The sequence below is a fragment of the Pan paniscus genome, chromosome 18, assembly GCF_029289425.2.
Source record: "Pan paniscus chromosome 18, NHGRI_mPanPan1-v2.0_pri, whole genome shotgun sequence".
NCBI classification, from domain to species: Eukaryota; Metazoa; Chordata; class Mammalia; order Primates; family Hominidae; genus Pan; species Pan paniscus.
The window spans coordinates 98,674,305-98,696,139 of record NC_073267.2 but is presented as its reverse complement, the minus strand read 5'-3'; the positions used below and the strand labels follow the sequence as shown (position 1 = coordinate 98,696,139).

The following is a 21,835-nucleotide window of genomic DNA, read 5'->3' as shown; positions in this document are numbered from 1 at the left end:
GGGTTGTCTGTGGGACTTTCTGCTCCACACCTAAGTCCAGGCATGTGGCTGTGCAGAGGGCAGGGCCAGCTAACTCCTGCAGCCCGGGGCTGGGGTCAGCCGACAGCCGATGATCTCAGATTCCACCAGTTCTCCTCCTTTTTCCTTTTTCTTTTTTTCCTTTTTTTTTTTTTTTTGAGGCAGAGTCACGGTGTCACCTAGGCTGGAGTGCAGTGGTGGGATCTCAGCCCACTACAACCCCCACCTCCCTGGTTCAAGCGAATCTCCTGCCTCAGCCTCCTGAGCAGCCCTCTTTTTCTAAAAGAATCCATGCTTCTGCGCCTGTCTAGTAACTGATACAACATTCGAGACCCTGCCCTCCCCTCTGTTGGCCCCTCCACGCCTGTCTAGTAACCAATATGACAGCGAGCCTGACCTCGTCTCTGTTGGTCACTCCACCTAGCAGTCACGCCTTCACCCCCAGGGGCTGCAGCAAGGAGGGACCTGTGCCAGTGGCCAAGAGGCATTTTTAAAAATAAAACGATGTGGCATGCAATAAAGGGCTGGGAGGCAAGGAGGGAAGGCAAAGGAGCCCCCCCATCCCCCTTCCCCACCCAGCCCACCCACCTCTCCCCAGGGGCCGCCCTTCTTCCTTCCAGAGAAGCTCTGTCTGCAGATCAGACCACCTCTCACTCAGGCCGGAGTGTTCTGCAGCCATCCCTGAGGTCACACAGCCCTTACTAGACAACATGCACACGCAACACCCACCCCACGAATACGCACAGGAATACACACGCACACATACACCCACATGTACACGTGAGTGCACACACACACGGACACACACCCATGCACACGCATGAATACACATATGAATACACACATACACCCACATGTATATGTAAGTGTATATACACGGACACACACCCATGCACACACATGAATACACGCATGAATACACACGCACACATAAACCCACATGTACACGTGAGTGCACACACATACACGGACACACACCCATGCACACACACGAATACACACATGCATGAATACACATGCACACATACACCCACATGTATATGTAAGTGCATATACACGGACACACCCATGCACACACATGAATACACGCATGAATACACACGCACACATACACCCACATGTATATGTAAGTGCATATACACACACAGCCATGCACACGCATGAATACACACATGAATACACGCATACACCCACATGTATATGTAAGTGCATGTACACGGACACACACCCATGCACACATGAATACACACATGAATACACATGCACACATACACCCACATGTACACGTGAGTGCACACATACACGGACACACACCCATGCACACACATGAATACACACATGCATGAATACACATGCAGACATACACCCATGAATACACATGCACACATACACCCACATGTACACGTGAGTGCACACATACACGGACACAAACCCATGCACACACATGAATACACACATGCATGAATACACATGCACACATACACCCATGTGTACACGAGTGCACACATATACACACGGATACACACCCATGCACACAGGCACCCATGGACACACATGAATACAGACCCATGCACCCACGTACACTCACGCATGCACACTCACACGCACACACGCCTAATGGATAGAGGGCACCGTGACGTTCCTGAGAGGGGAAGGTGGCAGGGAGTGGCCCAGAGAGGACGAGATTCTGACTGAGGTGACCAGCCACACAGCCCACCAGGGCGCCCGCCCCCCCTGTGTCCAGCCCACGTGTCTGCTTGTTCTCTGCGCTTCCCCCTTAGCGCTCCCCCTCCACGCTCCCCCTCCACGCTCCCCCCTCCACGCTCCCCCTCCACGCTCCCCCCGTCCACGCTCCCCCGTCCACGCTCCCCCCGTCCACGCTCCCCCTCCACGCTCCCCCTCCACGCTCCCCCCTCCACGCTGCCCCCGTCCACGCTCCCCCGTCCACGCTCCCCCGTCCACGCTCCCCCCTCCACGCTCCCCCGTCCACGCTCCCCCGTCCACGCTCCCCCCTCCACGCTCCCCCCTCCACGCTGCCGCCGTCCACGCTGCCCCCGTCCACGCTCCCCCGTCCACGCTCCCCCCTCCACGCTCCCCCCTCCACGCTCCCCCTCCACGTTCCCCCGTCCACGCTCCCCCGTCCACGCTCCCCATCCACGCTCCCCCCTCCACGCTCCCCCTCCACGCTCCCCCCGTCCACGCTGCCCCCGTCCACGCTGCCCCCGTCCACGCTGCCCTCTCCACGCTCCCCTCCTCCACGCTCCACTCCTCCACGCTGCCCCCGTCCACACTCCCCCCTCCACGCTCTCCTCTCCACACTCCCCGCTCCATGCTGCTTGTGGAGCTCCTGAAGGAGCTGTCCCTCCTCTGAGTTGAGATCAGACTGGAGAATTCACTCAGATAGGCAGACCCAGAGCAGGAGGCCACCACCCACCAGTTTCCCCACCCCCCGACCCACCCATAGGCCCCCCAGCCCCATCTCCCCACCCCACACCCACGCCTCCTCCCCACCCCACACCCACGCCTCCTCCTGGTGGCACCCCCAGCACACGGATCTTCAACGGAAGCTTGCTTGTCTGCAATTCGGCTGCCTCCCTTGGTGGCTTGGGGGCAGGGAGACAAGAGAAGGGACCCGCTACCCCCAGGACTCCCAGGGTGCCAGGGCCAGTGCTGGGTAAGGACAGCACCCCTTCCTCCCTCCACCCCTGCCCCCGGCTGGCAGCCACACCCCCACCCCCACCCCGCCCAGGCAGCGGGAGGCCCAGATGCCGGGGCCGCCTCCCCCAGGGCGCTCAGGGAGTTGCTGTTGGCAGGGCAGCTCTAGCAGCTGGGCGAGGAATGTGCTTCCTTTGTGTGCGGCCGTGGGGCGAGCAGGCCCCGGACATCTGGGTCCCATTTGCGGTCCTTTGGGGAGCAGGGAAGATTTTTCACTCCAGCCTCTGAGCTCACCACTCTCCCCCAGCCTTTCCAGGCTTTGTTCTACTAGCAGGGTGCTGTACAAGACCAGGCCCTGGGCACCATCCGCAGGGTGCAGGGCAGAGGGTCAGGGCCCCTTTGATGGCACCTTTGATGGCTTGGGGCTCTGGGCTTAAGCCAGAGGACAGACCCAGACTCACCCTGGTCGCTTTAAAAACATGGCAAGAGTGTGATGGCTGTGACAGCGTCCTGCCCAGCGACCACGATCACATTTTTGGTCTAGTCGTCTTTCTGTGCATCTTTTTATTTCCAAAATAGAACCTCATGCTTTGTCGCCTTGTTGATGTTCACTCATAAGGGATGTCAATAGAGAGCATCCCATGACATCATTTTTGCAATTAAATGTATGCTTGTGGCACTGCACACAGAAGTGTGCTCCACAAAGCATCATGTGCACACAGCTACGGGCCTGACAAACGTTTTCCGACCTGCCCCCAAGGCCTCCGATCCCCCTCTGGTCACTGCGCTGTCAGGGTGGCCACCATTCCTGATCTCTAGCATCACAGAGTGTTGCTGCCTGATTCTGATTTTTCTAGAAACGGACTCTCGCATCCCATGCTCTGCGGGGCCTGGCCACCGTGTTTGTGAGAGACTGTGTGCAGTGCTGTACGTTTGTGACACCGTGTGCAGTGTTGTACTTGGTGGGCCTGTCCTTTTTCCTTGCTGTATTGTATTCCATTGTGTGGCCGTACTGCAGCCTCGTGTCCCTCTACCTCGGTGCACGCTTGCTGAGGAAGTGGCCGGTGCAGCTGTGGCTCGTTGCTCTGGAGGCACCTGTGTCTGTGGGTTGGCTCTTCTGCAGGTTCTGTGCCCAGGAGTGAGCCGGCTATTCCAGCAGCTGTGACTGTTCCAGTCAGCAGATACCAACAAACAGCTTTCCAAAATGAAGGTGGCCATGGTGTGATTTTCAGGTTCCTTAGTTTTGTGTCGAGTAGATAATTTATCTACCCAGCCCTCTCTGAGGAGTCATCGTATTTATTCCGTTTGTCATTCTCATAAACGATGCTGTGACGAACATCCTTGTAGATCACTGTTTGTGCACATGTCCCGAGAATGCATTCCTGAAGGTGGAATTGCTGGTCCCAGCTGAGACCCCCCCCACAGAGGAATGAGGTGTGGAGTAGTGGAGGGCAAGTGCAGCATTGGCATCTGAGGCCTGGTTCAGCTAGAGACAAGATGGGTCACTTGTCTTCTCCAGCTTCCCAGCCTCCCTCTCACCAGCTGTGAAATTTGATTGTCTCTCAGGTCCCTTGCAGCTCTGATATGTTGAGATTCTAAGTACCAAAGTGTATCAGTCAGCTATCGCCATGTAACAAGCTACCCTCAAACAGTGTCTCAAAGCAACCACCCTTCTTTGGCTCACAGTTCTTTAGGTTGGCAGTTTTGGCAAGCTCAGGGGGGTGGTTCTTCTGGGCGTGGCTGGGTTTGCTGGCTGATCCGTGGTCAGCCACGGTCAGTCCAGCTCCACCAAGTGGCCGGGCCAACCCTGTCCTGCGTGTGTCTCATCTTGGGCGTGTTCACGTGGGGGCTCCACAGAGGGCTAGTGGGGCTGCCCGCCGCTGACCTCCAGGCTCAGGGTCATCTGACATCCCTTGTGCCACATCCTGCCCCCAACCAAAGCAAGTCCCCCGGCCAGCCCAGATCCAGGGGGCAGGGAAGTGGACCCCGCCTCTGCACCGGAAGAGCTGCAATCCCGTCCAAAGGGCAGGGGCTTTGGCAGGGTGGGAAATCGAGGCCATTAGCAGGAAACGCACCTTGGGGGAGAGGGCCCTGAATAGCCATGACCGGCATTCCCTGGCCTCCTGCTGCAGAGCAGACTCAATTAGCTCCTTATTCCTCAGACGCACCCCCGGGAGGGGTGTTCCTCCCACTTAATGGATGAGGGGAGCTGCCCGCTGGGCTCACACGGCAGAGGGGGCAGGCCTCGATTCAAGCCCAGCCCAGGCTCTGTCCTGCAGCAGCGAGCCGCCCCGTTGAACCTGCAGAGGACAGGGCTGCCATGGGAGGCAGATAGGGGGCTTTGTCCTTATGCGCCAGTCAGCAAACCTTTACGGGGCCCTGCCGTGTGCCAGGTGCTGTTCAGGGCCCTGCCCTGGGGGAGACGGGCGTAAACACGAGGACCAACACAGACGGAGGCTTCAGACATTGACGAGTGGCTGGAGAAGAAAAATGGGTGATGTGGCAGAGAGCGTGGGGGCAGGGACATGGGCGGTCAGGGAAGGCTTCTCTGAAGAGGGACATTTGCGCCAAGACCTGAATGATGAGGAGAAGGCTATGCAGAGATCGAGGAAAGTATTCCAGCCAGAGCCAAGGCCCTGAGGCCAACGGGAGGGACAGAAGCACAGCTGGCGTGGCTGGCCAAGACTGACGGAGAGACCCCCAGCCCATCTGTCCCCATCTGGTCCCAGGACGCACGGCACACTTTGTCCCATCTTCCGCATTTCTTTGGCGAGCCCTGGGTTCACTTGCAGGGTGCGGCTATCCAGAGAGCCTTCTTGGTCCTCAAAAACCCATGAGGGAGGCTTTCTTCTCTCCTTGGGAAAGGAAGAGGCAAGGCCAGGTCCGCCTGGAGCCACGTAGTGGGTTGGGGAGGCGCGGGTGGGCCCAGCCTGCAGGCAGAGGCCGGCCTGTGCACCTTCCAACGGGAAGCCCTGGGCCGGGGCCCGGAGGGAGTTTGTGAGATTTTTGTCTGCTACGGTTCAGCAGCACTTCTGTGACAGACGGGACCTCTGCACCCAGGCCGGCTGAAGGCATGCCCTGGGTACCTGTTCGTGGTGGTGATGGCAGCCGGTGGGCAGTCTGGGCCCTGCCAGCCAACTCTGGGCAACAGAGCTTCCCCCACACAGCTGCGAGGCAGGGGGGGGGGTCTTCACTGTGCCCCAGAGACTCTCCGATTGGTCCCCTTCCCCAACACTGATGCTCAGTGTCACCTATGGGCCAGCTCTGGGCACAGTGCCAAAGACAAGCCCCACCTGCACCAGCTCCACGCGGCCGTTGTGGCTGGACAGATGGCCCGAAGCATGACAGCTGGGTGGCCAGGGCGAGCGGCCAGGCGCTCTGTTCTAGACGCTTTTCGTGAGCTCATGTACTTCGTCCCTCTGTGATTCTGCGGGAATTCCATCCCCATTCCCATTTTACAGATGAGAAAACTGAGGCTAGATTAGGAGACGGAAAAGCCAACTCCGTTCCTGCAGGGAGAGGGCGCCTGAGATTCCCGTTCCCTCCCTGCCCCTGTCCTTCAGATCGCCAGAGATGACGTCCCCGTGGCAGGGCCACAGAGGGCTTTTGAGTTTACGAAAGCCTTTTTGTTTGCTGTGACCCCACCCAAAGAGGCACTGCATCTTACCCAAGGGGAGCCAGAGACTCATACACATTTGGGGACGGCCCCCACCCCGAGTTCACACAGTCGGTTCACACAGCGGCGCGGGAGGCGAACTGGGTTTCCTGCCACCCGGCCCCGCTCTGTTGCCATGGCAACCCCGTGACCTCCATCGTCATCACCCACAGGCCTTGGGGTCAAGGTCCCTTGTTCCTGTCCACGGCGGGAAGGGCAGCAGGAATCAGTCAGTGGGGCCAGAGGAAGGGCCCGCCCTGGGTCAGGCACATGAGGACCTGGAAGGGCCTGGGAGAGAAATAGGACTTGGCTCCTTGTCCCTGTGGGGGTGGGAGGGTCTGCCTAGACCGATGGCAGAGAAGGCACTGCTCCCCGTGTTTATATGGCTGCTTATTCGCCAGGCAGGAAGGCTGGATACAAGCCAGATGTGGAGGCGGCTGCAGGGCAGTGCCTGAGGCTCTCAGGCCGCCTCTGCCCACCCCAGATCCCCACACTTGGCACAGCCCTGGAGGCTGGAGCAGGGGAGGGAGCTGCCTCCTGGTCATCTGGATACGAGGGGATTTGGGGGGACACCCACTGTCCTAGAGCCTGCCTAGAAGGGGCCCCACGTCCCTTCACTTTGCCTCTGTCTTGGCCTGGGAGCCCCGGGTCTGATGCTGGTCAAAGACCTTCTCAGGGCCCTTCCCGGAGTCAGCACCAGGTTCTCCTCTGTTTCACATGCCCCTCAGGGGCACCAGAGAGTGGCACAGAGACCCCGCTGCAAGGGCCGCCCTGCACTGCTCACGCCATCCGCAGCTCACCCCACAGCTCTTCCTGAGGTGGGAGGGCACTGCCTGTCCCCAGGCCTTCAGATGACAGTGGCTCCAGAGGACACTGAGGCTGGGACTGTCCGGTCCTCAGTGGGCTGTGCCTTTCCAGGTTTTCTCAGTCACCACGCAGCAAGTGTTTGCTGAATGCCTGCAGTGTGGCCGGCACTGTTGTAGGCTGTAGAGGAAGCCCAGCCCTCCTGGAGCTCACGGGGAGCATCCACAAGAGAAGAGGAGGAGCAGGACAGGCGGGTGGGCTCACCAGCAGAGCTACAGGGAGAGCCGGTGACAGGAGGGGAGCCAGGGCGAAGGGCGGCGCGGGCTGCAGCATCACCGGGAAGCAGGCAGCCTGCAGCAAAGGTGTGAGGATGAGAGGCAGACTTGCGGGGACCTGGTGGAAGTGCATTCCCTGCAGAAACAACGCCATGCAAAGGGCCTGGGGCAGGTGCGGCGAGTGACCGAGGCACAACACAGGCGGGTGTGGGGTAGTGCGTGTGGTTAGGCCAGAGGGGACAGCTGGTGAGGCCGAAGGGGACAGCCAGGCACCAAGCGAGGAACAGCCGGGCCACTGTGGCACTGGCCAAGCAGCTGGGGAGCCGCTGTGGGAGCCGCCGTGGACTGCTCTTGGGAAATGTGTGCTGGAGGGTGGCTCGCCCCTCTGGTTCCCCAGAAAGCCAAGTGTACAGGTTTACCTTGGCCTGGGTTCACTGCACTGGACGGCTGCCCGGCCAAGTAGAGGCTGGAGTTCAGAGGCTGGGGCTCCATTTCTGGCTCTGCCCGTCACTCACTGCATGGCCGTGGCCAGTGACCTCAAATGACCTCACCTCTCAGGGGCAGCGTGGGTGCGGGGTCGTCCATCTCCGGGGCTGTGAGGAGGCGGGAGGGCGGCCGTGGACGGATGACTCTCGGGGTCTCCTCTTTGCACATCTGTGCCTTTCCCAGAGGAAGCTGTGGGACCGTGTGATTCTGAAGGAAAATAAACAGCTGTTTAAAGCAGTGGTGTCCTCCGTCCCAGCCACTGTTATGGTCACCCGGGTTGCAGTGCTGTCCTCCGTCCCAGCCGCCGTGATGGTCACCCGGGTTGCAGTGGCGTCCTCCGTCCCAGCTGCCGTCATGGTCACCCGGGTTGCAGTGGTGTCCTCCGTCCCAGCCGCCGCCGGGGTTGCCTGGGATTTGCCAGTGACTGCCACGCGTGCATTCATGTCAACCCTCACCCCCATTGCACAGATGTGGATACTGAGGCTGCCCACCCAGGTTGCAGGGCCTGGAGCCTGAGCTCAGCCCCTTAATTCTGCACTTTTATGGAGGAGCCAACTGAGGCACAGCACTGTTCTGGGTCCAGAGCCCGTCCTGGACCTGTCCTGAGCATCTCCGAGCCTTGCCTGCGCCACAGCCCCAGAAAAGGCTTTGCAAGAGGCCTTGCTGGGCCTCTGAGGCTGGACTTTGGGGCATCCTGGGATGAGGGTTCGGCTGGACTAACAGGAGGAGAGGCCTGGAGCCCTTGGGTTGGTTGCAGGCCATGCCCTCCTCCTCCCCTGCCTGGGGCCTGTGGTCAGCTCCAGCAAGGGCAGAGCCAGGGCCCCCCGCTCCCTGGGAGCATATTCCAAACCCACGGAGAGGATCGGATCCAGAGCCAGGTGCCCAGGGCCCGTGCCTCAGTTTCCCCACCTGACAGCCTCTAGACCTTCGGGGGCACGAAACGAGGTGTTCTGCACAAAATGCTCGGGTCAGGCCTGGCACGCAGTAGGACGTCATCACCATGGCTATGTTGCCTGTGCAAAGGCCTCAACAGTCACCTGCGTTACCTGCCCAGCGTCCTATGCCCCAAGGCTTTTGTGAGGGGTCAAAGGAGGTTACAGCGGAAGCAGGGCTTGTTACTCCAGAGCTGGCGAGGGTACGAGGCGGGGAAGGCCGGAAAGATGAGCTCTTGCACTGGTGTCCATGGGTCCTCCTTCCATGGAGAGTTCTGGAACTCCCGGGCTGGGAGCCCTGGGCTGTGGCTGTTTCCCAGCTGGGCAGGGCGGGCTGGGTGCCCCCGCGGACGGGGAGGTGATGGATGAGCGGCCCCGGCACAGTGCAGGCTCTTTCCCACTCGCTCTGCCCAGCCTGCAAAGCGGCTTCCTCTCCCGGCCCGTTAGTGACATTTCGCTGGGAACTGGATGTGCCGTCTGGGAAAGACACGGCCTCTCCCATGGGCCCCGGGGAGCGGCCTCCAGGGTCTGAGAATTTTCTTTTTCTTTCTTTTTTTTTTTGAAACAGAGTCTCGCTCCGTTGTCCAGGCTGGAGTGCGGTGGCACGAATTCGGCTCATAGCAACCTCTGCCTTCCAGGCTAAAGTAATTCTCCGGCCTCAGCCTCCTAAGTAGCTGGGATTATAGGCACGCACCACTATGCTCGGCTAATTTTTGCATTTTTAGTAGAGACGGGGTTTCACCATGTTGGCCAGGCTGATCCTGAACTCCTGACCTCAAGTGGTTCGCCTACCTCGGCCTCCCAAAGTGCTGGGATGACAGGTGTGAGTCACCACGTCTGGCAGGTCTGGGAACTTTCTTGATGAGTGGGAGCTTGGGAGGCAGATAAGGCTGCAGCCAGGGCTGGGGGAGGAACTGGCACCCTCCCCCTGTCCTCTTCCTTTAGACGTCTGACCAGCTCCTGCACGCCCAGACCCTTTGGGGAAAACCGCATAGAGGGAAACCCAACATCAGGGCAGACTCAGGCATGCCCAGAGAGGGGCGCACTGTGCCCAGAGCCAGTGCCTGAGCCATCGAGGGTGGGAAGGACAGGCAAAGCCCCTGCTCTGGGGTGAGGGGACAATTAGAAGATGCCACCGTCAGTCATGGGCAGGGGGAGTGAGAAGGACACTTGGCAGAGGCCCAAGCCACAGAGGGAGGCCAGGAGGGCAGGTGCCTCCCCTCGGGGTTCCCAGGCTGCAGGTGCCCTCTGTGGCCAGTGGGGAAGGGGTAGCTGGGCCAGGTCACCTGGATCCACACCTGGCTCTCCCCCTCCTCAGCCTCTCTGTGCCTCTGTTTCCCCACTAGTAAGATAGAGAAGCGCAGGCTCTCCCTCAGGGCCGCGGAAGAATCCGTGAGGACAGGGTTGGTCCTCTGTATGAGATTCCTCTCCTCCGGGCGTCAGCGCCCTTCTCGTCAGATTCCGCACCCGCTGCCCACCTGCCTCTGAGCCAGGGCCATAGGGAAGGGACTGGGACCCAGACTGACCCCACCCACCCCAGCAGGAGGACCTCAGTGCTGTTCTGAGCCAGGGAGGGGTTAGGATACTTGTGTAGGCCACAGGAGGATAGCCAGGGTGGGGACAGCAGGTGCCCCAGGGACCCCCTTGTGCTGGGCGGCCAGGCCTCAGGAGCCCTCCCCAAATTCCATGCTTTCTTCTGCACAGGCAGCGCTGGGCCTCAGGAGCTGTTTGAAAATACATGTGGGTGTCCTCGGGGACCGGGGTCCCCTTGCAGCTGATGTAGAGTTCAGGGATGCTGGAGGCCTCGTTTCTCTTTCATGGGCACTTCGAGCTCTGGAAAGAAAACCCCTTGGGGTTTGAAAGATGGTCCTTCCACTCATGCCTCAGAGCCGGCCACCCCAGGTGCTACCCCAGACCCTGTATGGTGACGGGCCACCCACCCCAGCCTCCAGTACGAGTCAGCGTCCCTTCGGCCTATGTGACACCCACAGGGCTGCGCGTCCCAGCGTGGGGCTGGATGCCTGGGCTGTCCCAGCAAGGCTGAGTCAGGGTCCAGGCTGGCTGGCATCGGGATCGTTTAATCTCCTGGGGGTTCCAGGCACATGCCCTGGTGCTTCTGGGCTCTGAGACCCAGAACAAGTTGCTCACCCTCTCTGGGCCTCAGTTTCCCTGTCTAGAAAGTGGGTGTAGTGACAGGGCCCGCCTCATGGGGCAGCGGGTAGACGGTGCTGAGAATAGGCCTGGGGCGCCAGGTTCCTCCGTGACATTAGCCCTTCCTGCCACTTCTCTATTCTGCCTTGAGACAGAGACGGTCCCCTTTCTGGCGCTGCTGAGCCCCCGGGGTTGCCTGAGGGCCATTGCACCAGGGCACTGGTGTCTACTGTGAAGCTCCGTGTGTCTGGGCGGGGCCGTCTTGCGGATGGAGCAGGGTCAGCAAGTGGTCTTGGGGACGAGGGGATGCGACCAGGCCTCTTCCTGTGTGGTTCGCAGCCGTGGGCTGGTAGCCCACGGGGCCTCCGAGCCTCGAAGTGGGTCTGGGGAGTAGAAATGGCCCGTGGCCAAGGTGCAGGGCCTCAAAGGGGAATGGGGTGGGAAGCCAGGCACCTAGGAAGGACGAGGCTGCCCCTGTCTAGCGGTGTCTTAGCCTGGAGAGGAGCCTGCAGTTGGCCTTGGTGGAGCTGTGGGCCGGTGGGAGCTCCAGAGACTCCCCACACTGCTTGGGGGTGCAGGAATAGAGGAGGATAATAATAGCCACCATTTCGAGTGATGGCAGAGAGTGCTGGACCCCCCTGCTGCGCATGGCCTCATCTCCATCCCCTTTGAAGAGGCAAGGAAATGGACAGAGAGGCTGTGGCTTGCCCGAGGAAGCCAGGCCGGCAGGACTCAGCCTCCCGCTGTGGCGGTGGGGTGGACCCACTGTGCCTCCCTGCCCAGCCAGCGCCAAGGAGATGGGTGTCCAGGGCAGCCATGGGTCTCCTGCCCTGAGCAACCAGCCCCCCATGTCTGCAGAAAGCACCTGTCCTGCAGCTGGGCAGCCCAGCCCCTCCCACCTGCCGCAGACTAGCTCTCAGCCCCGCCCCCTCATCCCCACCTTCCTTCAGCCCCGCCCCCTTCAGCCCCGCCCCTCCTCCAGCCCCGCCCCTCCTCCAGCCCCACCTCCCCTCAGGCCCGCCCTGATCATGGCGCTCCACTCACCCCACTTCCATCTTTGCTCTCCTCCAGCCCCTAAGCGGGGGCGGGGGGAACCCAAAGAGGCATTTCCCCTGGGGGCCTTCCTTTGAAGGCTACCCTGGGCGAGCTGCATCCTGGGGGGCCCAGTCAAGCACAGAGACCCTGCAAACAGGTCAAACAAGAGGCAGGACCGCCCAGTGTGCGGTGACATCCTGAGGACTGAACAGGGAAGGATGGAAGAGCTTCACGGGGGCGGGGCAGCCTCTCCTGGGGAAGTGAGGTTGAAGCTGAATCCCAGAGGGAACGAGGGGCGGTTGGGGGGTCGTGCATGGCCCTGAGCCCCGCACTGGGGGAGAGCAGGGAGATGGGTGTCATGGAGTGGGTGTGGGCTGGTGAAGCCCCATGTACAGTAGAAGCTGCTGAAGGGTATTAAGCAGGAGAGAGACGATGTGCCCGCCCCAGAGACGGCCCCAGCTGCTGCTGTGCAGAGCTCCCGACTCCCTGCTGCCCACACCCCCACCCCCCTCCTTCCCAGGTCCCTCCACAGGTCCTGGCCAACTCCCAGGCTGTTCTCTTGGCCACAAATGCTGTTCCTCTACCTTTCCACACTCACCCCTCATCTTCTCTGAGGGTCCTGGTCACTTCCTGCTTTCTCGGGTGGAGTCTGTGCCAGGGGCAGCGCCAGGAGCAGGTCCCGGCCACACATTGCTCCATGAGCCTTGGCCTGGTTTCCTTGCGTGCCAGGCAGGGCATGGGGAACTCCGCATCATCTTCCTGTCACCTGGCTTCCTCCACATGTACAGAGGAAGGAAAGTGAGGCTCAGAGAGGGGAAGAGGCTCTCCCTAGGCCACACAGCCAGGAGCACTCAAACAGGATTCAACAGACACCCGTGAGGTCCCATCACCTGCACAGCTGCCCCCACACAACCCGGGGTGGGGCCCGGAGAACGGAGGGGAGGACACCACCAGCTCCCAGGGTGTTCCTCAGGCACGGGGCCTCCTGCCCCTGCAGCCTCCGTTCGGCCTCAGGTTTGAATCCCAGACCTGCTGCCTCTTTGCAAGTACCTTGAGGCCTAAAAGGAGGCAAGCGTGTTGATGACAAGCGGGGACTTTGGAGTCCTGCCGAGCCCTGGCCCTGTGGGGGCAACACCAGGTCGTGGTTCCGATCCCGGCCCGCAGCACACTCGCGGTGTGACCTTGGGTAGATGACTTCATCTCTCCGAGCCTGGTCCCTCCTAGTAAAATGGGCTGATGGCAGTATCAGCCGCAGAGGGTCTCGGTGAGGATGCAATGAGTCGTCGATATCTGCAGAGCACCGAGAAGGGTCTTCCTGCAATGAGCCTCTGTCCAGGCCTCTGAAGTAAAGGGACAGCCTCCTGTTCTGCCCAAAGGGAACCACACGAAGTCCCCGACTGCTCCGGACGCCGGCAGAGCACTGTCTGCTCTAGCTTCGGGATCCAGAGTGTCACGAGCACGCAGGTGGTGGCCACGAGCACGCAGGTGGTGGCCATGAGCACGCAGGTGGTGGCCATGAGCCCTTGTTGGGTGACGGCTGTGGTGACTCCTTGCGCCATGGCATGACGGCCCAGCGGTCTCCTGGCCACCCTCTCCACCTTAGGAAATGTGGCGTGTCCTTCCATCCTACGAGCGCCCGTCCAGCGCCCGGCACCAGCTCCCCAGTGGGGCTCTCTGCATCCACTTCTGTTTTATTCGAGTCTCGTGGCTCAAATGTAGCCGCCTCCATGGGAGGGCTTTGGAAAGTCCAAACAGGGGGCATCCGCAGTGTCCTGGACCTGTGTCCCCCGAGCCAGCCTGGCGTTTGAAGCTCTCGGCCGCATCCCTGCCTGCTCCCTTCTGGGCATGCCCAACCCACGCTGGCCCAAGGGCAGCCTGGTCTGGAAGGGCTGCCCCCACCAGGAACGCCCCTCTCCAGGAATGCCCCCCCAGGAACGCCCCCCCCCCCGCCAGGAACACCCCCACCACAGGAACGCCCTGCCACATTCACCTTCTTTGGTTGTCACCAGGGACTGGCCACCAGCCTTGCAGCCAGGCAGTGTTGACGGCCCCCACAGCTGTGGCCACACGTGTGCCGAGCCATCAGCCTCCGGACAGGCGGGTGGCCAGGAGGAGCAAGGCGCCCCGTGGGAGGGAGGCCAGCGGCTGTGCGGAGGGGACAGCAGGTGCCGCGAGGCCTGTGGCTGTTTACTGGCTGCTTTCTCCCCCCACCACTCCCCACAGGCCCAGCAGAGGGGGACTGCTCCACTCCTGCCTGGAGCACTAGGGGCCGGTTAGAGCCCAGGCGCCACTGCCCTGAGATGTTGGGCAGGACCTCAGCACCTCTGAACCCCTCTGCCCCTCTGTAAAAGGAGCCGGCGGCAAGAGGATCAGGAGAGGTTTGCGCCGTATTTGGCATGTGATCGCTGTAGAAGTCATTTATCCGTCACCTTCCACAGAGTCCGCGTGGCCGTGGCCCTGGGTGGATCTCTCCGTCTGACGATGGTGCTGGGGCCCCGGGAATGGGGAACGGGCAGAAGCAGGGGCAGCGCCCACAGTTGACTAATAACACGACAGATACCAGCCCCCAACTGTGGCCTCACCTGTTTCATGCCCCGGGCTGTGGGTGAGACCCACAGGTGTTAGCAGGAGGAGGGTGCGGGGCAGTCGTGGGTGAGACCCACAGGTGTTAGCAGGAGGAGGGTGCGGGGCAGTCGTGGGTGAGACCCACAGGTGTTAGCAGGAGCAGGGTGCAGGGCAGTCCAGTATTCAGCAGATTGAGGATGCCTACCTACCTTGCTGCTCTAAACCGCTGAGGCCCCCGAAGTCTCAGCCACGGATAGCAGGTCTTTCTGCCTTGCTTTGGCACTGGCTGACCTTGCCTTACGATAAATGGGGAGGCCCTGGGGCTTACACCCGCACCCCCTGCAGAAAATGCCACAGACAGGGTGCTGGCTTGGCCTCCTGGTGTCTCGGGCAGGTCTGTGCTGCAGGCCCTTCGGTTAACCTTGTCTGCAGGTCCTGCTCTCTGGGTGGCACAAGGGGGCTCAGTGCCCCCCCAGTCCCGGCCCACCAGCGCCTTGAGCGTTTTTCTGCCCCCCTGCTCTCTGGGTGGCACAAGGGGCTCAGCGCCCCCCAGTCCCGGCCCACCAGCGCCTTGAGCGTTTTCCTGCCATCTCCGCACACAGCTGGCCCTGGGTAGAGCTTCTCAGACTTCAGGGAGCCTCAGACCACGAGGGAATCTTGTTCAGCTGCAGGTTCTCATTAATCACGTGTCCTGGCGTTACCACCTGCCGGGGGCTGCGCCCAGCGTGGCCAGGCCTCGGCCATCCTGAAATCAACGCCTCATCCGCCTGCTGGTGGCCGCACTCGGTGTGGCCAGGCCTTGGCCATCCTGAAGTCAACGCCGCCTCTGTCTTGGCTGCCCTATGAATCACCGGGGTAGAAGACCGTTAAAATAGAGGTTTTGTCGCCCTAAATGGCCTGCCTGCCGGCCTCTCCCTGGGCAGACACCGTCCCCCGCCCCCCAGCCCAGGGGAGCCTTCTAGCACCTGAAAGTGGAAGGGACTCTTAGAACCATGGCTTCCAGGGCCGGACCAGCAGCAGCGCCACCTGGGAACATGCCGGAAAGCAAATTCTGGGTCTCAGCCTGACCTGCTGAATCAGGACTTGGGGAAGAGGCTGAGGTGTCTGAACACCCCCCCGGGGGATGCTCATGGAGGTGGGAGCAAGGCACCGCTGCCTCGGGGCACTGCCCACTCCCTGGTCTGTAGACGCCTCAAGCCTGGAGTGGGGCACGGCTCTCCCAGGGCCGCCACACACCGAGGGCCCCAGCTCCAGCCTGGCCGGCCACCTGAGATGAGCTGGCCCAAGCCCGTCCTCTGGCCTGGTTCTGCCCCCGTGATCCTGCACGTGGGACGTCAGCCACCTGTCAGGACACCTGGGGCAGACTGCCCCAGCGCTGGGCAGACACTCAGTGGGGACTTGGCTGGGAACCGTGGGGCTGCGGGCCCTGGCCTTTGCACTTAGCCTGCTTCACCGACTCTTTCTTTCTCCTTTGGTCGCAGCCCCAGTGGACAGGAAGGCTAAGGCCTCAGCGATGCCGGACTCCCCAGCGGAGGTGAAGACGCAGCCCCGGTCCACACCCCCCAGCATGCCGCCCCCACCGCCTGCCGCATCCCAGGGGGCCACACGCCCCCCCTCCTTCACGCCACACACACGTAAGTAGCCCCCACCTGGCAGCCGAGGGCCAGGTGTTTCAGGGGAGCCCCTTGTGTTGTTTGAAATTCTGAGCTTCCTGCCCGGAGCCAGCGGGCACCTGCTGTGAGCCCTGAGTGTGAGGCGCTCGTGTGGCCCAGAGCCCAGACTTGGCCGGTTCAAATCCCAGCTTTCCTGCTTCCTACTGTGTAGCTCCAGGCCATGTCCTTGCCCTCCGGGGGGCCTGGGCTTCCTCTTCTGCAATGCAGGTTCTCCCAGGGCTGTGGTGGGGCTAGGTGAGTCCACACAGGCCTTTCACCAGGGCTGGCCGTGGGTCAAAGCCGGCCGCTGTGCCTCAGGCTTCCTGCCTCGTCCGGCAGGCCTAGGAATGCCAGGCTCATCCAGAGAGAACGTGGAACTCGGATGGGGTCAGGGGCTTCCGCAGGGTCACACAGCAGGTCACCTGCGTACAGGCCCCGTGGACGGACCACAGAGACGGCTCTGGCCTTGGAGGGGCTCAGATCCCAGGAGCTCCACAGCCCAGCTGAGCACGGGGGCCAGGGTGGGGGCCTCGAGAAGCTGTCAGGCCTTGTCTTGCTGGCCCTCGCAAGGGGTTGGCGGTGCTTGGCGCACAGAGCCGCCGATGGTGGGCCCTGGGAGGCTGTGGGGCAGGGAACAGCCAGTTCTCATCACAGTCACCCGCAGAGCCTTGGCTTTGAGGACAGACATTGGTGCTCTGTGGCCCAGTTGCTGGGCCGGCGGGGTGGCAGCGTCCCTGTCCCTCAAGGCCGGGAGCTCAGGAGTGCATCTCAGTGTCTGCAGTGGGGGAGACGCCATGTACCACCTCCACATGCAGCGGCCAGAAAGCCCTGTACCTGGGGGACCCTCCCCAGGCTCTGAAACTCAAATGAAGCCCCTCTCTGGGCGGGGAGCCTGAGACTTCCATCCTGCTTTCCCCGGGTCCCCCACAGGCCAGGAAGAGCTGCTTCCTCAGTCCCTTTATGTCACGACTGTCCCCAGAGCACCAGGTGGCTATAGGCCAGGCCTGGCTCCCTCCCTGGCTCTGCCGCTGAGGCTGGGGGCCTGCTCCGCCGAGGGCTTTGGCCATCATCTCCCTTCCATCTGGAGAGAGCACTGGCTGTGCGGTCAGGCAGCAGATTTGCGGCCCTGTTTGTAGGATGTTGGCTCCGAGTCAGCCTCCCGACTTGGTTGGGGAATGGGGTGGCCCAGCAATGGGGTGCCCCCACGTGTGCCGCCCAGAGGCAGGTACAGCTGGAAATGTGCCCAGCACTCAGTAGGAGCCAAACAGCCTAACGCCTACTCCCTGCACCCGCGGGGGCGTCCACGTGTCATGGAGCCCTTACTGGGGGTCGGCCCTGCCTCAGAGAGTCGGGACGCCACACTCACGATTTTGCAGATCCTGAGGGACAGCGGGCCCAGCGTGCAGGTCCTGGCTCTGCAGAGCTGGCCACGGTTTCTAGTGAGAGGCTGGCTGAGCTTTTTCTCACATGTCCTTGTCACACGGCGATGTGGCCGGGCTGGGATCACCCTTCCCTCTCTTCGGAAGAGCCCTCCGGTCTGGTACAAACCACGGGCCGTCTCTCTACCAGGCAGCTTGCGACCACACTGAGCCCACATAGGTAGAGGGAGACCGCTGGTGTGTTAAGTTTGCAGCATACCCCAGCCCCGGGGGAGGAAACGCTCAGGACGGACCACGGGAGACCCGGCCATGGGCGCAGTGCCTAAAACACCCGCTCTACAGACAACCTCAGGCCCCACTGTCAGGGACAAACACCGTGGGCTGAGCCTGGTTCCCCAGACCCTCAAGGGTGCGTCTCCCCCACCTGCTCTTCCCTGGGGACCAGCAGCCTCTGCTTCGAAGGTGCTGGTCTGATGCTCCTGGCTGGAGGTGGGTTGGGATCAGCGGAGCCTCGGGCTCTGCTTCTGGAGACCTGTGAACGGATGTGAGGGCAGCCGGCATGCCTGGGGCTGGGGTCCTTCCTGCTCCCTCCACTCCCAGCCCGCCTTGGGGTCATGTTTTTGGGGTGAGGTCCCAGCTGGTTTAAGGAGCATGAAGGTTATGAAAGAGATAAGCAGGTGCTTTTTCTTTTCTAAGCCGATGCTTTAGTCCCACTGGGCTGTCAGCAGCAGCAGTCTGAGGCTCTGGCCACCCCTGAGGTGGCCTCAGATTTATCCCCTAATCCACACAATTCCGTGAAAGCCAGGTGGTTGGCCGCACCCCTGCCCCTGGCTGGTGGGTGGTGGGTGCCCTTCAGGGGCCACAGCTCAGTTGCAGAGCCCTGCCGGGAGGCTCCTCGCCGGGGACTGGCCTCTGAGCCAAGCTGATGGGAGACTGAGTCGGAACGGAGACTTGAGGGCCGAAGTTTCTCTTGCCCAGTGACAGCCCTGGGCGCAAATTCATCTTGGAGTTGAAGCTGCGGTGCTGCTGTGGGGTGGGAGGTGGGGAGGGGGGAAGGCATATAAGGAGCAGGGACCCAGACCAAGCTCCTCTAAAGCTGGGAGGACGCTTAAAGGGCTAAGGCTTTATCCTGCCCTTGATTACCCCCATGACAGAGAACTCACTACCCGTGTTTACTAGAGCCTGTCTTCCTGTGGCCTGCGCCACTAACTTCAGCTCGAACAAATTCAATCTTTCTTTGTTTTTTTATATAGTAGAGTTTGGGTCTCCCTACGTCGCCCAGGCTGGTCTTGAACTCCTGGGCTCAAGCAATCCTCCCGCCTCAGCCTCCCAAAGTGCTGGGATTACAGGCGTGAGCCACCGCGCCCAGCCGAATCTTTCTTCCTGTTTGGTGCTTCCTCCTCCAGTGCTGACCCAGGGCTTTGTTTTTAGAGACTCCAAGCCGAGTCTCAGGTCACTTTTAGGACACGCGGCTTCGGCCCAGGTCCCTGAGGATGGTGCTCATGGGGTCACAGGGGCCTTCTGGGAAGAGGACAATGAAAACAAGGGGCCCCGCCCCTGCTCATAGAGAAGCCGCGGTTCTTGTAGACTGTGGAACAGTCCTGCCAAAACGGCCCTTAGGGATCACCCACTCTCAGAGAAGGAAACTGAGGCTCGGAGAGGGGAGTGGCCTGGCCCCAGGTGGTGACAGAGCCCCGTCAGAAAATCACTCTGAGAAGCAGGAAACGGCGGCCCGGGCGTCCCTGAGGGCAGAGTCTCCTGCCCAGGCCCCTCTGAAAATCAAAAATCACTCTGAGAAGCAAGAAAAGGCGGCCCGGGTGCCCCTGAGGGCAGTCTCCTGCCCATGCCCCCACCAAAAATCACTCTGAGAAGTAGGAAAAGGCGGCCGTGGGCGCCCCTGAGGGCAGAGTCTCCTGCCCACGCCCCTCCTGACAGCGTGTTCTTCTTATTTTGCTTACAGATCGAGAGGACGGGCCTGCGACGCTGCCCCACGGCCGTTTTCATGGCTGCTTAAAATGGTCTATGGTCTGTCTCTGTAAGTAAAATAACAAAAACCGCAGGCCTCCCCAGAGGTCTTCACCACAGCACCCTCAGCTGGCCCAACACTGCTGCCCTGGGGGCGCTCAGCTCTCCTCCCCGGCCTCCGCACCCTCAGCATTGCCTCTGCTGTGTTGGTCCTGCCTCCTTAGGGAGAAGAGGGCGCAGGAGGGCAGAGCCGCCGGGTCGCTGCATCCCACAGACCCTCCGCTCCAAGCTGCGGGGCCTTAGGCAGGAACAGAGCCTCTCTGAGCTCTCCTTCCCCAGCAGCAAAACATGGCCAATGGGGCTGACTGCGAGTGCCGAGGGGCGGGGCGAGACACCGTCCCTGGCCAGCCTGTAGCTCAGCCATTGCTAGGGCAGACCCCACCTACCTGGAGTCCCAGCTGCAACTCCTATTGCCAGGGTGACCTTGGCCAGGTACCACCCCCCGTGCCTCAGTTTCCCCACCTGTAAAATGGAAGTCATCATGGCCCCTAGTGCCAATGGTGATCTCCAGGAGCCGGGAGATGGTGGGGCCATGCACACACTGAGAGGTCAGCAGACTTGAGTCACCAGCAGACGTTTCTGTCAACCTGCGTGGCCCATGGCGGGCGTTCAGGGAGCACGGGCTCTTACCAGGTGGTGTTTATAGTTTTTGTCAACCACTGAGTGCAGCCATGCTTAAGCCCATCAGACAGACTCCGGTCCATCACTACCAGCCAGCCTGGCAGGACGGCCCAGGTGTGGCTGTCGCGGCACTCCCGGCTCTAAGAACGAGGGCGGCAGAACAACTGTGCGTTGTTTCTGTTGCACAGGGCTGTCCTTGTCACAGCCATTATTCTGTGATGGGCCTGGCCACGCACCCGCGCCTGGCGTGCAGCTCCTGGACAGTGGCTGTTGTCACCCACTCTGTGATCTTATGGATGGCAAAGTTGGTGAATCCCAGATCCCGGAGCCCCCACAGCAAGGAGCAGGGGTGACAGGAGGGGCTGCGTTAGGGTGCCTCTGTCGCATCTGACCCCCCCACCAAGGTTCTGAGGCTGGGGGAGCCGCGGGGGTGCTCGCGTGTGCCCCCAATCCTCAGCTGGGGACACGTGTGCGGTCTAACTTAGGAACACACCTGTTGTGGGAATGAAAGTGCTTGTGCCGGGGTTATTTTTGGCGTCTCTTTAGCTGCTGAGACTGCCCAGCAGCGCGGGAGGGAGTGCGCGGGTAGGCGAGGGTGAGCAGGCCGCCGGAAGGACCAGGCACCCAGGGCAAGGCTGGTAAGCACACCTAAGGGAGGGCCAGGCCCAGGCCGGCCGGGGCGGTGGGCAGGGGCCCCGGCGTGCACTGTGGCGCGTCTGAGAAGCTGCTGGAAGGTCCACAGTCCTGACGACAGTCCCTCGTGTCCTGGAGAAACCAGCCTCCCGCTGCAGTGAGGTCTCCCATGGTGACGGGCCGTCTCCTGGCCTGACTGGGTGACCGCAAGTGGCTATCCTCAGTCTTGACGGGGTGTGTGTGTGTCAGAGTCCACCGTGTGGCCACATGGAGCTCACCAGTGAGAGGGAAACTCAGCAGCGCGGTGGGGTCCTCCGGACAGAGCCTCAGAAGGCGAGAGACCAGGGGCTCAGTGCATCCTGCGTCAGCGTCCACTGTCCCCCCAGAAGAGGGAAAGCCCCAGAATACGACGCCGTTATCGGTGCCACGCGCTCCAGAGGGCCGGTGCGTCCATCCTGAGCCCAGGAAGGCGCTGCTAAGATCGTTCAAGCCAGGGGCGCAGACAGGCTACCCCCTGTGCAGGTTGCCCCGGTTGAAGGGAGCAGCCGCTCAGAACAGCGTGTGGAGGTTCGCAGCCCCAGCAACAGAGATGTCTCAATCCTGCAGCCCCCCCATAGGAAAGTCTGAGGCCACGCATGCACTCAAGGTTTTGTGCCATATCTGGCCTGCGATTAGTGGTTTCCAGAATTCCACTAGGTATGGGGGCCGTTTATTGCCAACAGCCTCACACAACACCCAACCCATAAAACCAGTCAGGATGGAGCAACCCTGGGGGGCTGACTTGGGCAGCGCAGGAGAGGCTGGGGAAGCCCAGGTCAGGCCTGAGCGACTCTGGCTGGGGACACACAGTACAAAGGAGGTCACTGCCATGCTGTCCTCTGGTCCCTGGAGCCCCACTTGGAACTCCAGGATGGGTTGGGAGCCATTTGCAAATGAAGAAACTGAGGCT

At 61.4% G+C, this 21,835-nt stretch overlaps 1 protein-coding gene across 3 annotated transcripts in view; it reads left to right on the top strand.

Moving 5' to 3' along the window:
* CBFA2T3 (CBFA2/RUNX1 partner transcriptional co-repressor 3) overlaps positions 1-21,835 on the top strand; it is a 69,113-nt gene that overhangs the window by 26,398 nt on the left and 20,880 nt on the right. For 2 of the 3 annotated variants that reach the window (XM_034940916.3, XM_034940915.3), the window contains exons 2-3: positions 16,058-16,210; positions 19,568-19,642. In XM_034940916.3, the coding sequence (XP_034796807.1) occupies positions 16,090-16,210; positions 19,568-19,642 (196 nt within the window). In that variant the 5' untranslated portion in view covers positions 16,058-16,089. The remainder of the gene's footprint in view (positions 1-16,057; positions 16,211-19,567; positions 19,643-21,835) is intronic. The other variant, XM_034940917.3, reaches the window with a different exon arrangement.